Source organism: Belonocnema kinseyi, chromosome 3, assembly GCF_010883055.1.
Source record: "Belonocnema kinseyi isolate 2016_QV_RU_SX_M_011 chromosome 3, B_treatae_v1, whole genome shotgun sequence".
NCBI lineage: Eukaryota > Metazoa > Arthropoda > Insecta > Hymenoptera > Cynipidae > Belonocnema > Belonocnema kinseyi.
In genome coordinates, this window is record NC_046659.1 from 28,955,212 (window position 1) to 28,968,563 (window position 13,352).

At 30.6% G+C, this 13,352-nt stretch overlaps 1 protein-coding gene across 1 annotated transcript; it reads left to right on the plus strand.

Annotated features, from left to right (window-relative positions):
• Nucleotides 1–955: 955 nt before the first annotated feature.
• On the plus strand, nucleotides 956–1,942 carry LOC117169752. Its single transcript, XM_033356258.1, has 3 exons — nucleotides 956–1,044; nucleotides 1,310–1,530; nucleotides 1,606–1,942. Exons 2-3 carry the CDS (start codon nucleotides 1,415–1,417, stop codon nucleotides 1,940–1,942), a joined length of 453 nt encoding a protein of 150 aa, XP_033212149.1. The 5' UTR covers nucleotides 956–1,044; nucleotides 1,310–1,414.
• Nucleotides 1,943–13,352: the final 11,410 nt, after the last annotated feature.

The window sequence follows — 13,352 nt, forward strand, 5'->3', positions numbered from 1 at the left end:
GTCATAAAGAAGTACTGCAGAAATAGGACTTGAGTCATAAAAAAGTCCCCAGTTATAAAAAAAAAACCAGGACCTAGAACTTATAAAAATGAAAAAAAATGAACAGGTAAATTTGTTGTATTTTAGTCAGATTTTTCGGCACTTTTTAAGAACTTGGGAATTTACTGGTAATTAAGTTCCGTTTTTCGGTACTTCTTTGGAGCTTGGAACTTGTTATATATTTAAGTCCTTTTTTCGTAGTACAGTGAAACCTTTCAATAGCCCCTCCTTCTATAGCCATTCCGAGAATCGACGCCGCGTCGCAGGTAGGTGTAACAGGAGCTACGCGGGGTCTGCGGTTGTCACTCAGGCGTGAACAAACAAAAGCGGAGCGGGCAGTAATGAGGTAGTTCCCACCAACCGCCAGCCCCAAAATCGGCGTTATAGAAGAGTTTCACTGTACTTTTTTAAAACCTCAAACCCATGAACACTTGTAAAAATTTCAAAAAGAATAAAATGAAATAAAAATTCTGTGGTACTTTTGACCGCATTTGGGTTTTACAAACATTTTAAGAAAAGTTGGTACTCAAATACTGACTTGTCCCATGCTCAGTTCCTGAGTAGGACTTTGAATAGTCATTTGACCTTAATATTTTATCTTTTTAATTTATTCAATAAATAAAGGGTAAATACATATTATTTTATTACATAGCCGTGTGCATTTTTTTGTAAATACTAGTAAGAATATATTGCAAAACGATTTAAAATGTTCACCTGAATTCAGTAGTGGTTAAACTTTTAATTTAAATTTTATTCTATTTATTCATAGCTACTTTGACTCACGGTGACAGTATTGAAACTACAACCAATTTTTTTCTCATTGGCTATTCAACAGCATGTGGGATAATTGAAGAAGTTTGCCCTCTCATTTGGGAAATTCTCTCAACAGTATATTTGAAACAGAAAACACAACAAGAATGGAAACTCATTGCCCAAGGATTTCGCGTGAGGTGGAATTTTCCCAACTGTATTGGGGCTATGGACGGCAAAGAGATACGGATTCAGGTACTACCAAATTCCGGAAGCCTATTCTATTGTTATAAAAAATTTCACAGTGTTAAGCCATTGGCGGCGTGCGATGCTTACGATTCTCGTGGGTGGATATTGGTGATTACGGTAATGAAACTTAAACATTTTATGATAATACGCATTTTTCCAAGAAGAAAATGCTACACACTTTTACTAATTTAATGTTAGATTGTCATATTCAATTCTTTTATATCCAATCTATCCTTGAAGAAAAGTAATGGCTGATAATCATAAATTACAGGTTTTGTAAGTGACGTTTCGGCCTTCCAGAGTACAGAATTTTATAGGGCAATGGAGAGAGGAGGAAGCTGATCTTCCAGCGCCTGCTCGTTTGCCACGATCAGCAATGGTGTTGCCACACTTTTTCGTCGTCGACGAAATCTTCCCAGTGAATCATTATTCGATGCCGCCGCACCCTAGACGACGTCCCCTTGCAAGAAGGGAAAGAATCTTCAATCATAGGTGAATATTCAGAAAAATATAACTAATTTAATATTTTCTATAAATGATGTACTGACAGTCGATTGTGTGTTAAAGACTGTCTCGAGCGAGGAATTGCATCGAAGATGCTTTTGGCATCCTCACTGGAGGATGGCGAATTTTGCACACAGCCTTGTCATTTAAGCTAAATAAATCGATAGCAATTGTGCAGGCATTGATTTGCCTTCACAATTTCATCCTTGATGATGAACTGCCCCGCAAAGATGTTGATCGACAGTATCTTCGCCCACTCCGCTATGCACACCTCAACCTCAGAGATGTTCCACTTCGAGCAAGACAAGAAGAAAACGTTCCTGCAGGAAACGAGGAAGAAATAATTCCACCTCATGTCATCCAGCACCGTGAAATGCTAACTGATTATTTTGTATCGTAGGCTGGCGCCCTTCGTTAGAAAAATTATTTATTAAAACGGAAGTCACATTTGTATCAACGCAATGAATAGATTTTTGTTTCTTGTGACAGGTTGTCCAGCTATTTTGAAATCTTGGAATTCTCCTTCAATTTTTTATGAGAACCTTAACTTTAATAGTTTTATTCTTTTCTTATATTATTTTCGTAATTTCATAAGAGACTTCACAAAGATTTCGAAAGCCCCTAAAAGATTCTAGAACCGTTAAAAGGATTTAAAAGACCTTACAAAGGTCTAAAAAAGATTTCAAAAGACTTCACAAACATCTCGGAAAGATTTCCAAAAGATATTACAAGATTTCAAACAATTTAAAAGATCCCTAAAAGATTTTACAAAGATTGCTAATCACTTAAAACATTTCAGAAAGGTTTTAAAAGCTTTCAAACGATTTTAGAAGATTTCCAAGAATTTTTTTAAATCTCCTACGATTTGAAGGATTTCCAAGATTTCATGAAGATTGAAAAGATTCTACAAAGGCATGCATAACAAATTTCAAAGATTACACTTTTTTCTAAAAACTCCTAAACGATTAAAAAATGAATGACAAATTTTAGAATGATTTAAGACATTGAAAACGATTTTCGAAAATTTAAGAGATATTTAACAAAGATGTGAAAAGACTGCCAAGTTTTCAAAGATTTCTAAAATGCCACAAAGAGTTGAAAGAACTCACAATGGTGGGTATATCTGATGTCAAAGATACCACATACTTCAAACGATTTCGAAGGTTTAAAACCATCTAAAATAATGAACAGAAAATTTTCACAAAGATTTCAAACATTTGAAAGACTTTAAAAGGCTTAAAAACAATTCAGTATTATTTACCTAAAAATTGTTAGTTGCTTACTTTATTTTCAAGTTCATCAGTTTGAGTTGAGTGAGAATTTCAAAAATATAATCAAACTCTAAAATAACCCTTAAAGTAGCATTTATAAAATTTTGAAAAGTGAATACTTTGTTTTAGTAAAGTTTGTAATAACATACAAGAGTAAAAAAATTGTTGACCCATAACAAATACAATGCCACATTTTTTCACATGTATAACATGGTTATTTCATTATTTGATTTTGCAACAAAACTACACCTGAAAAACGTCATTTATCTACCTGCAAGACCTGCAAATGTCATTAAATTTTCTTCCACAGAATCGCTGGACACGTTTTAGGTGTAAGTATTTGTTCATGAATGGAGTTTCATAATAATCCCAGAAGAAATCACCGATGGGAGATTAAAGTAGTTTTAATTTTAGAGATCGATTCAACATACTCGATTCATTAATTTTTATGAACCTTGGTATTAGGGTCGCCTTCCTGAAAATTAATTTTGACCTAAATGAAAATAATCTGAAAGACCTAGGCTCATATCCGAGCGGAGCTAGAGAGCGTTTTTTCATATTCTTAAAAATTAATCAATATTTTAATAATATTGATTATGACCAAGTGGACAAACAAAATTAACATCTTAAACTATGAAAATAATGACAGTTCGAATTTGAAAATGGTTACCAATTTTTTGGTAAATTTTAGAAAATAACATTCACAAAATTATTATTTTTATACCGTAGTTATTGATTTTTTGCGTTTAGTGAATTTTTGTTTCGTTCAATTTTTTTCCCATTTCCGATTTTGAAAAATATATTATTAAATTTTTTATTTATTATTTAGGCGTTTTATTTATTCTACTTATTGTTAATACTGAATGACAGACAATTTATTAATCAATAATATTTTTCTTCAAAATGTAAGTGGTGATTACATTTCTGCTACCAGACTCGTTCGACTCGACTGGAAATTTCCATCTTTTTTATACAGTCTTATCTAACAAATATTCAAATTAAAGTACAATTATTGTACACTTTGGTACATAAAAATGATGTATTTTCTTCACTTTATAAACAATATATACAAACATTTTGTTTATTGATAGCATTATATTCATTTCACAAGATGACTCCTTAAATAATTGAAAGGTCAGAAAATGTGGTATAAAATTAGCTCAGGATGAAAATAATTTTTCGTTTTTATAAGATATTGCAAAATAGTTTAATTTTCAATGTTATCTTCAATTCTATACAACTTTCAGAGTAATCAATATTTTAATATTCTTGGGCTCATTTTGAAGGTAAGCTTGTGCAAAATAACACAAAATTCTCAGGATCTATATGCAATTTTTTCTCGGCAGATGCAACAAGTTGAAGGTGTAGCCAAAAATATTTTTAAAATATCTGTCTGTTTGATAATAAAAAATTTTTTTTGGTCCAATATATAAAATGTTTCATCATGAAGTTTTTATAAAGATGTTGTGTTTCTACAAAAACTTGTCTTGAAAATGATCCCAAGCTCTTTAAAATTTGAGAAAACATTTCAATTTGATCATTTTTGCAATATCTTCTTATAAGAAAAACCAAATAGTTTTATTACGGGCTCATTTTATACCGAATTTCAAGAGCTTTGAATCTGTTCAGGAGTCTCATTTTCAACTCAGACCTATGGAAAATAAAGAGAATTTAAGCAATCATAAAACAACAGGCTAGTACCACAATTGTTACTTGTAATGTAAGAGACCAAAAAACAATTCGCAAACACAATACATACGATTTTAAATATTGAAAAACATAGAATGGATTCTGAACAATGAAGAGAATGCAGGCATCACCAAAAAATAGTGGTTCCCTAATTGTGACTGGTAGTACTAGAGGCGAAAAAAAGGATTCACAAACACAATAAATCCGTTTTAAATGTCAAAAAACATACAAAGGGTTCCGAACAAAAAAGATTGTCTATTTTTTAATAAAGTTAAAAAAATTGTTTCTCTTTTTTTTACAATTGAGTATTCTAATATTACGTTACACTCGGTCGGTAACATCAAACCCTAAAAGGCAATATCACTTTGTAGACTGCAAATCATTGTTTAGATAGGAGTTTGACTCAAATGAATTAATTTAGTCGAAATTTAGTAAAAAAAATCGTGATATAGGTTTCCTTTTAAGATGGGAAAGCCATTTCTTTCCTTATTTTTTGCAATTTGCAAAGTGTGCGATTAGGCAATTCACCACGAAAAATTATAAATTTTCGTAATTGAGATTATATGGTAACCTAAATTGCCGGCGACTTAAATCATAATAATTTTTGCCAATAAGTAATTTCAAGTAGTTTCATATCAGGGAGATACATCAAAGAGATTTGAAACAATTTTAAATGACTCAGAGTGATCTTAGGAAATCTCAAGAGATTTTGAATGATTTCAAATAATTTACAGGGATTTTAAAGGAATGCAGAAAGATTGTAGAGAAGGATTTAAGGCAGTTTAAGTGATTTTAAATCATGTAAAGCGAGTTACTGAAAATTTATTCAAAAATATAAAAATGAATTTCAAGGGATATACAATTTTTTTAATTTCAAGGAATTTAAGAAAATTCAAAGGATTCTAATTAATTATAAATGTTTTAAATGATTTTAAATAAGTTGAAGGGGTTTCCAAAAAATTTAAGAGGAGTTGAAGGATTTTCAAGAAATCTTACAGGATTTCTAGAAATTTAAGTAATTTTAACTAATTACTTTAGGGACTTGACGGGATTTGAAAGTTTCCTTTTAAATTATTTAAAAATAATTCAAAAAGGTTCACGGATATACAAGAGATTTTCAGGATTTTAGAACATGTTTCGAGATACTCTGAAAGATTTTAAATGATTAAAAAGAATTTGAAGGGATTAAAAAAAAAAAAATTCTGAGAAATTTAACAATTTTCAAGGAATCTTACAGGTTTTCTGAGGAGGATCACAGTCTTTGATCATTTATTTCCTTGGACCTTTCCAGGTGCAAAAATAATCGCTTGACATTTCTGAAACACATACTTTAACGCACTACAAAAATTCAAAAATTTTGACCGCTATCTATCACAACAATGCAATCTAACCTCAAGTATGACAAATGATATTTCTGCTTCATGGGTTTGTCCAAATCGCACACTTCCCAAATTGCCAAGAATAATTAAAGAACTGGCTTTTCTATGTAAAAAGCAAAATCATATAACGATTTTTCATTTCATGTCGTTTACAAAAATTAATTTTAATGAAACTGCTATGTAATCAATGCTTTGTAGTCCACCAAGTGGTAAAGCCTCATAGAATTTGACGTTACCGACCGAATGTGACGTAATGTTAGAATACTGAATAGGAAAGACAGGAAACTTTAGCCTATTTTATAATACCGTCGACACTATCAATAAGGCCGCTTCTCCTCATCCTTGCGCAGAGACGCTTCCCTCACTCTCACGCTGACTTCGAAATTCCAGTCAGCCGCTATCAATAATGCCGCCGTAGAAATAGCAATTTGTATGGTTTTTAGTAGTTTTTTTATTACTGAAATAGATCCTATATCTCTTAAAGTAAATATTGAAAAATACTTCATATATTTGGAAAATATAAAAAAAAACCTACTAAAAATATTGAAAAATAATTCATATATTTGGAAAATATAAAAAAAACCTACTAAAAACCATTAAAATTGCGATTTCTACGGCGGAACTATTCGTAACGACTGACTAGGATTTCGAATTCAGCGTAAAAGAGAGGAAAGCGTCTCGATGAACTCGAGGAAGGATCAGGGGAAGCAGTCTTATTCATAGCGGCCTTATTGATACTTTCGACTGCATTAGTGACTCATTTACCTTGAAACGATTTTCAATGGAATGTTATTTTATGCCAAGCAAATCCAGATAAATATCCTCCTGTTCCTTAATGTCCAGAGTCAGCCAAAGTCTCTGCAAAGTCTCTGCTTTCCAGCTGCGATTTTAATATTTGCTTCTTTAGTTTAAAGAGATCAGTTGCTTTTTCACTAGCTTTACTTATACTGCCGGAAGTTCTAATCAAGGTTTCTTCCACGGCATTGAATTTCTTCTTATGTTTCTTCTCCTTCGATTTTTCTTTTTTATTGTGTGCCGGTAATAGTGTTGTCACAATATTGTGTAAGTCCAAACGCCTTCTGTTTTCTGCTCCTATAGATCCGACAGAAAATGGCGATTCTACGCTTGGATTCAACCGGTCAGTGCGTTTAGTACCATGTCTTGTGAACTCATTATTTGTGGAACTTGTCGATTGATCAGGTTCCATTGAAATTCTTCTTACTTTAAAAGGCCTCTCGACGTCATTTTCCACGGGCGAAGCTTGGAGAGCCTTTCCTTGCGCAGACATCAAGGAGGAAGTACCACCTTTCGATGTTGAATAAATGCGAGTATTCATAGGCTGTAGTGCGGATTATGATTCTGTGAATGTTGAATGTAAATTTTGTTCGATGCGTTTATATAGTTCATCTAATTGGGACGTTGTTTTAGTAGATGAAGTACGTTCAATCTCTTTTGTAATTTCCCATTTGTTTAAATCTAATGGACTCTTTGTAACTACGAGAAATTCCACTGGTAATGGCACCGCAACAAAGTCACCAGAGGATTCGATGGCTCCAGCTTCATTTAAATCATCTGTGTTTGAGTAAGGTTCACAATTTCCGGCAAGATGTTGGAATGGTGATGAAGATACCTCAGAAGGGGCTTTTTGCCCTTGAATGTTGAGGGAATCATTGAAGTCATAGATGACTGCCGAAGTTGAGTCAATGGAAGATGGCAGTGTAGAACCTTCAGTGTTTTGGTTATTGGACGATGTTTCTACAGACTGCGCGACTTTTTCATTGAGCGAAGTCAAAATGGACTCAGAGTAGTGACAGAATTCGTCGATAGATGATTCCTGTGCTGGAGAAAGATTATCCGTGGTATTTTGCCTGAACTTGAAAGTCGGAATCTCTGAAAAAGAGAGCGAAAGATTGATAAGCTAACCAGACGACCTAGTAAGAAAGGACAAGCCTGTTACTGCCCGTGTAAAAATCGACAAGTTACTTCCAGTTTTCACGCTTGGGCCACACAAGGGGCCCTCAGCCTGGTTCTAGCTTGTATTTCCTAGTGGCTAGAGCCTGGGCCCGGCTAGATAGCAGTGCTCCCAATTCTGGTATCCTTTCGCACTAATATTGCGTAGCGTCGACAATAAGATTAGCTACAGTTGGCGCACTTATTTAAAATAAATGAATGTGCAAATTAATTTTTTAGAACCAAAAATAACTGTGAAGTACATTAAAATATGAAGAATTATTTTCAATTTGTATTTTTAATCAAATAAATATTCTTATTTTTAAATTTTAAATTGATGATTTATTTTTAAGGAGTATAATGAAATCATTATTTTAACATTCACTTTATATGTCTATTTGTAATAAAAGTATTATTTTTAATATCTTTACAGTTATTTTTGTCGTAAACAATTGATTTACACACATCATTATTTAGAATAAGCACGTTAACCGTGACATTTTTATGATTAGCTTTAATAGCTCTTCGATATTTGAAACATGCAAGGAGAGGGACGTGTATGAAAACAACATGGCGGATAGTGCTAATGAAGTTTTCCTTTTAAATTTCTACGGCAAATGCTTCCGTGCTTGACGCTCGATGATCAGTTCTTTCTTCAATTTGACGTTCTTGATGAAAACCTTCTAAAAATTTCATCAAGTTTATATTGAAACAAGAGTAACAACGTGTGTGATGCGCATAAAATGGATGGTTTCTGATTTGATAAATTTTGCATAAAATAAAACCCTTTCTAAAAATAAAATGATGCGGAATCGATAATAAGCTAGAGTCAAGTGAAGGGCAGGCTCGGCGATCTAGTCTGGCTATGAAATTTGGCCCTGGCCAGATTTAGTGTATCATTCTAGGTTAGCCCAGGCTTTATCGCAAGTCCACGGCCTAGTTTTTCCAGACTTGGACCCGGTTAGGCCCACGATAATATTTCCACCCCGGTGATAACGAGTACATATTATTTCTGTAGTGAATAGTTTTCACGAACCTGTATTTTCTGCTGGAAATGCTTGAAATGAGTGATTGCTTGAAGTGCTTGCGTTGTATTCAGGGCTTGACTAGTGCGATTGTACATTTCGGATCCTGTAATAAACATAGGTCAGAAACATAGAATGAGTGGAATATAAATATTTGTTTATATTTAATAATATATTGCAGAATGATATTTACGGGTAAAAGTCAAAAATTTGAGATTTGAAAAAATTAAACAAAATTATTTTTTTGATCGACTAATATCTTTTTCTGTTCTATTTTTTTATTCCACTTTTTTAAACTTCCTATTGGTTCTTAAGTTATGGAACATTTTCAACATTTCAATTTTTCTGTTATCAAAGAATAATAAGAAATTAAAAAAAAAAAAACATTTTCTTGCCTAAGAAATGCTTTGTGGATATTATATGTTAAACGTTTCAATTTCGCGAAAAATATTCTAATCAAAAAAGAATCATTAAGTTAGGAAATAATATTTGTTTCGTAAAAGCAAAATGATAGAGTATTTATTTGGTTCATGTAGAAGAAACTTTAAGTTGGACATAGTCAAGTTTTTGCAAAATCAGGATGGCCGTTTTAATAAAGGAAAAACATTTCCGGTGATTTCACTGTTTTCTACCTGTTCCCAAAAATTTGTAACGGTCATTCAATTTTAAATTGGAACTCTCGAAGCTAAAAATTTTTTCGCTTCAATTTATAAAAATTAAGCTAGAAATTAAAACGTGAAAAGTGCAACTCTTTTGAATTGCGAACTTTTAATAACAAAGCTTAACAATTTGATAATGCAAGCGCTAAGTAATTGACATCTATAAAACGTAAGCTTTTAATACTTTCCAATTAAACATACTTAAATTCAATATCGTTAAGCTGTAAAACGAAAAATTAAATTTTCTTATAAATTGTACAGTTCAAAGATTGAAAAAATATAAGTGCACGCTATCACTTTCAATGCACTACATTGAAACACGAAGCCACAAATTTTTAAATTTTGACAATTATATCATTTAAAAAAATTTTAGGTTGTAAGCATTGGAAATTTAAAGGTTACCAATGGTTTTCAATGAAGATTTTTTTAATTAGAAGTTTCATTATTTTCATTTTAAGCTGTTACAAATTGAAATTGTAGATTCCATAACGTCCTTAGTGCTTGGACTCGCTCTCCCAGTAACACCGTGCATTGCCAAAACGCCGAAAAATGCCCGAAAATGACAAACTTGGAAAATTCACTGTGCAACAATCTGAAAGTGTGCGACTCGACGAGTTGCACAACTTTTATTCCGATTTTTTTTATCGAATCGATAGTTTTTTTTTTACTAAAAATCAAAAACCATCCGTTTTCATTGTACCGAAATTAATAACTTTTGAAAATAAATTTGCGAAAACTCGACTTCTGCTTGAGAATGCAAATTATATTTAAAAAATATATTTTTCCCGATATTTGAAACATGAAAATGATTGCAAAATAATCTGAAATTATTGAAATTCAACATTTCTCTTCAAAATAACTTAGAGAATACGAATGCAATATTATTTTTAACAAATCATCCCATGAGACTCTTTTATATGGTTCAAATATAACCCCACAAGTGAAAAAATGGATTTTGCGATTTTTCTGCTCTAGCTATATTTTTTACGATTAAAATGCAAATTCTTGTAAATATATGTAATACTACTTCACACTCATAAGTAGGTGCTTGCATGAATTGTTAAAACAATTTATTATTATTTCGAATAATATTTAATTTGTAAAATGCTAGGAATTTGCGTTTTTTTTTTAATTTTCAACTTTTTGTCCAACTTTCAATTAAATTAAAGTGGAAAAGTTGAAAAATTAATTTTTTTTTTATTTATTATTATTTTTAGCGATAATCCATTTGAACAATACTACAAAATTGCGGTTTTTTATTCAATTTTCAACTTTTTTCCACTTACTGGACATGACATGAAGTCTTAATATTTTATTCTTTAATTTTGTCAGGAATGATCATATAACTTTTAAAGTAAATGAATAAATAAAATAAACAAACAAATGTTTATTTAACTGTAGAAGGCAGAGAAATTTTGAGCATTTGAGGAAAACAGCAAATTTGTTGCACTGATGTTAGAGAAAATAGTTATAAAGAATAATAAATTAATTAAAAAACTATTTGTGTTGAACGTGAGTTAATTATTACCGTACAAAGTGAAAAATACACAAAAAGTTGAAAATTTTACAAGAAACCCGCAACTACCTTGCATCAATATCGGAAAAAATAGTTCAGGAAAAAAAAATATTTTGAATCGGTAGAGCTTTTACTATTGAGAAAAAAAGCCTAGATCATTTCCTCGAGCAGAAGCCGAGTTTCCGCGAGTTTAGTTTCAAAAGTAATTTAATTCGGTACAATAAAAATTTCTTGTTTTTAATTTTTAGTAAAAAAACGTATCAATTTTAGAAACAAAATTTTGAATTAGAGTTGTAAGGTACTAGGTACTGGGAAAATAAGTCGATAGCCCAAAGGACGTTCTGGAATCCACAAACTCCATTAATAATTGTCAAAGTGATACTTATATAAGAAAATTTGTTATCAAATCATTTTAAATATTATCTTCTAATTATTTTATTAAAATAAAATATCACTTACAGTTGCCACAGGCATTTTAAAAACATTTTCTTTATATCTGAAAAAGTTTCAAAATCTTTAAAAAGCTTGAAGAATTTTATTTCGAAATCTTCAAAAATGAACATTTCATTTGACATCTTTTGGAATCTTTTCAAATTTGAAATTTTTTTCAATGTTTCAAAAACTCCTAAATATCTTTCAAAATTATTATAAATTTTCTTACAATTTTTAATAAATTCTGCAAAATTAAACAAATTGCCATAAATTTTCCAGATAATTTTTTTTATGATTTAGAAAACCTTTTGAAATGCTTATAAATATTATTTTTAAATTTATTTTATTTTCAACCTTTCAAAATTCTTAAAAAGTTTCTCAATTTTGTCTTTTAAAATCTTCAGAAACCTTTTCAACTTTTAAATTATGTTTAAGCTTTTCACACCTTATAGACATCTCTTCAGCTTACCTCATTTTTTGTCTAAATTTATAGTTTTTCAGTTCATATTTATTCATCAAAGTATAATCTCCCTTAGAAATAATGTTAAATATTCTGTTAAAATTAATTTAAAAAAATATAAAATAATGATTAATTTACCCAGGAATCTTAAGACACTTTTTGATTATCTTCAAACATTTCCAAAACTTAAAAAAGCTTACAATTTTTAGTTCCTTCTCTTTTCAAATCTGAATTTTGTTTCAAAACTTTTGACATTTTTCCAAATTTTAAATGTCCCGGAAGTTAGATCCGCAAACCTTTTTACGAAAAAATGAAAGTTGTGCTAAGTTTTGCTAGACTTGTGCTCACTCGTGCCCTAAACTGTTTTTTTTTTTTAAACAAAAATTACGAGCACAATTTATGAAAAACGTTTTTTTTTTGTTGCTAAATCCGCAACTTCTTACTGAAGCAAAAAGAAAGTTTGTGCTACGCAGCTCGAAGTATACACAAATGTGAAACTGAAAAAAACATACAAGACTCACAAATAATTAAATTAAAAAAATTTTCGACATTTCTTTACTTTTTTTTTGTAGTTTTACATTTTCTGTTGTAATATGAGCACTGTAGATATCACGTAATTTTTTAGAGAGAATAAAGACTGCATTTGTCGAGGATAACTCAGCACAAATTTTATTTTTTCGAAATTTTACTATTTTATTATCTTTTATGTTTCTTTAGTTTTACATTTTGAGTTTTAATGTTAGAACTGTTGATCTCACATAATTTTGTTATAAGAAATAAAGAAGAATTTGTCGAGCACAATTCAGCACAAGTTTCATTTCTTCAAAATTTGACTATTTTTTTATCTTTTATGCTTTTTTCAGTTTTACATTTTGAGTATCATATGAAAATTGTCGATCTCACATAATTTTTTCGAAGGGAAAAAAGACTGCATTTGTCGAGCACAAATCAGCACAACTTTTAATCATACAAAAATTTTACAAATAATAAAATTTTTTTCAATGATTACGTTTTTGGAATTTTTCTTTCCTGGACAACATTGTGTATACCTCGACGCACCTAATAAAACCTTTCTTTGCTCTAGTAAGAAGTTGCGGGTCTAGCAAAAAAAAAAACATTTTTCAAAAATTGTGCCCGTAATTTTTGATTTTTCAAAAAATTTCCGGGACATAAGTTTGGAATGTTTTGAAATATTTTCAAGCATTATAAATCTATCAAAAGGAATTTTTTTTAATTGAGCATAGTTTATAAAGTTTGAATAGGACGATTAAATTTATTTAACTATTGAGGTTTTCGAGTTGAAACAGTTCTAATATGAATGCTAAAATTGTTAAATACTTTAATTTGAAACAGGTACAGTATCGTACCATAAAATCGATCAAATAATTTGTACTGACAGTTGATGAACTTGAAACGTCTTTTGTCAAAA

Bases quoted from the DNA above. Each gene is read 5' to 3' on its own strand.
- LOC117169752 (XM_033356258.1), top strand. From the start codon at position 1,415: ATGGTGTTGCCACACTTTTTCGTCGTCGACGAAATCTTCCCAGTGAAT. The intron at 1,531-1,605 runs GTGAATATTCAG...TGTGTGTTAAAG, and splicing joins GAAAGAATCTTCAATCATAG to ACTGTCTCGAGCGAGGAATT.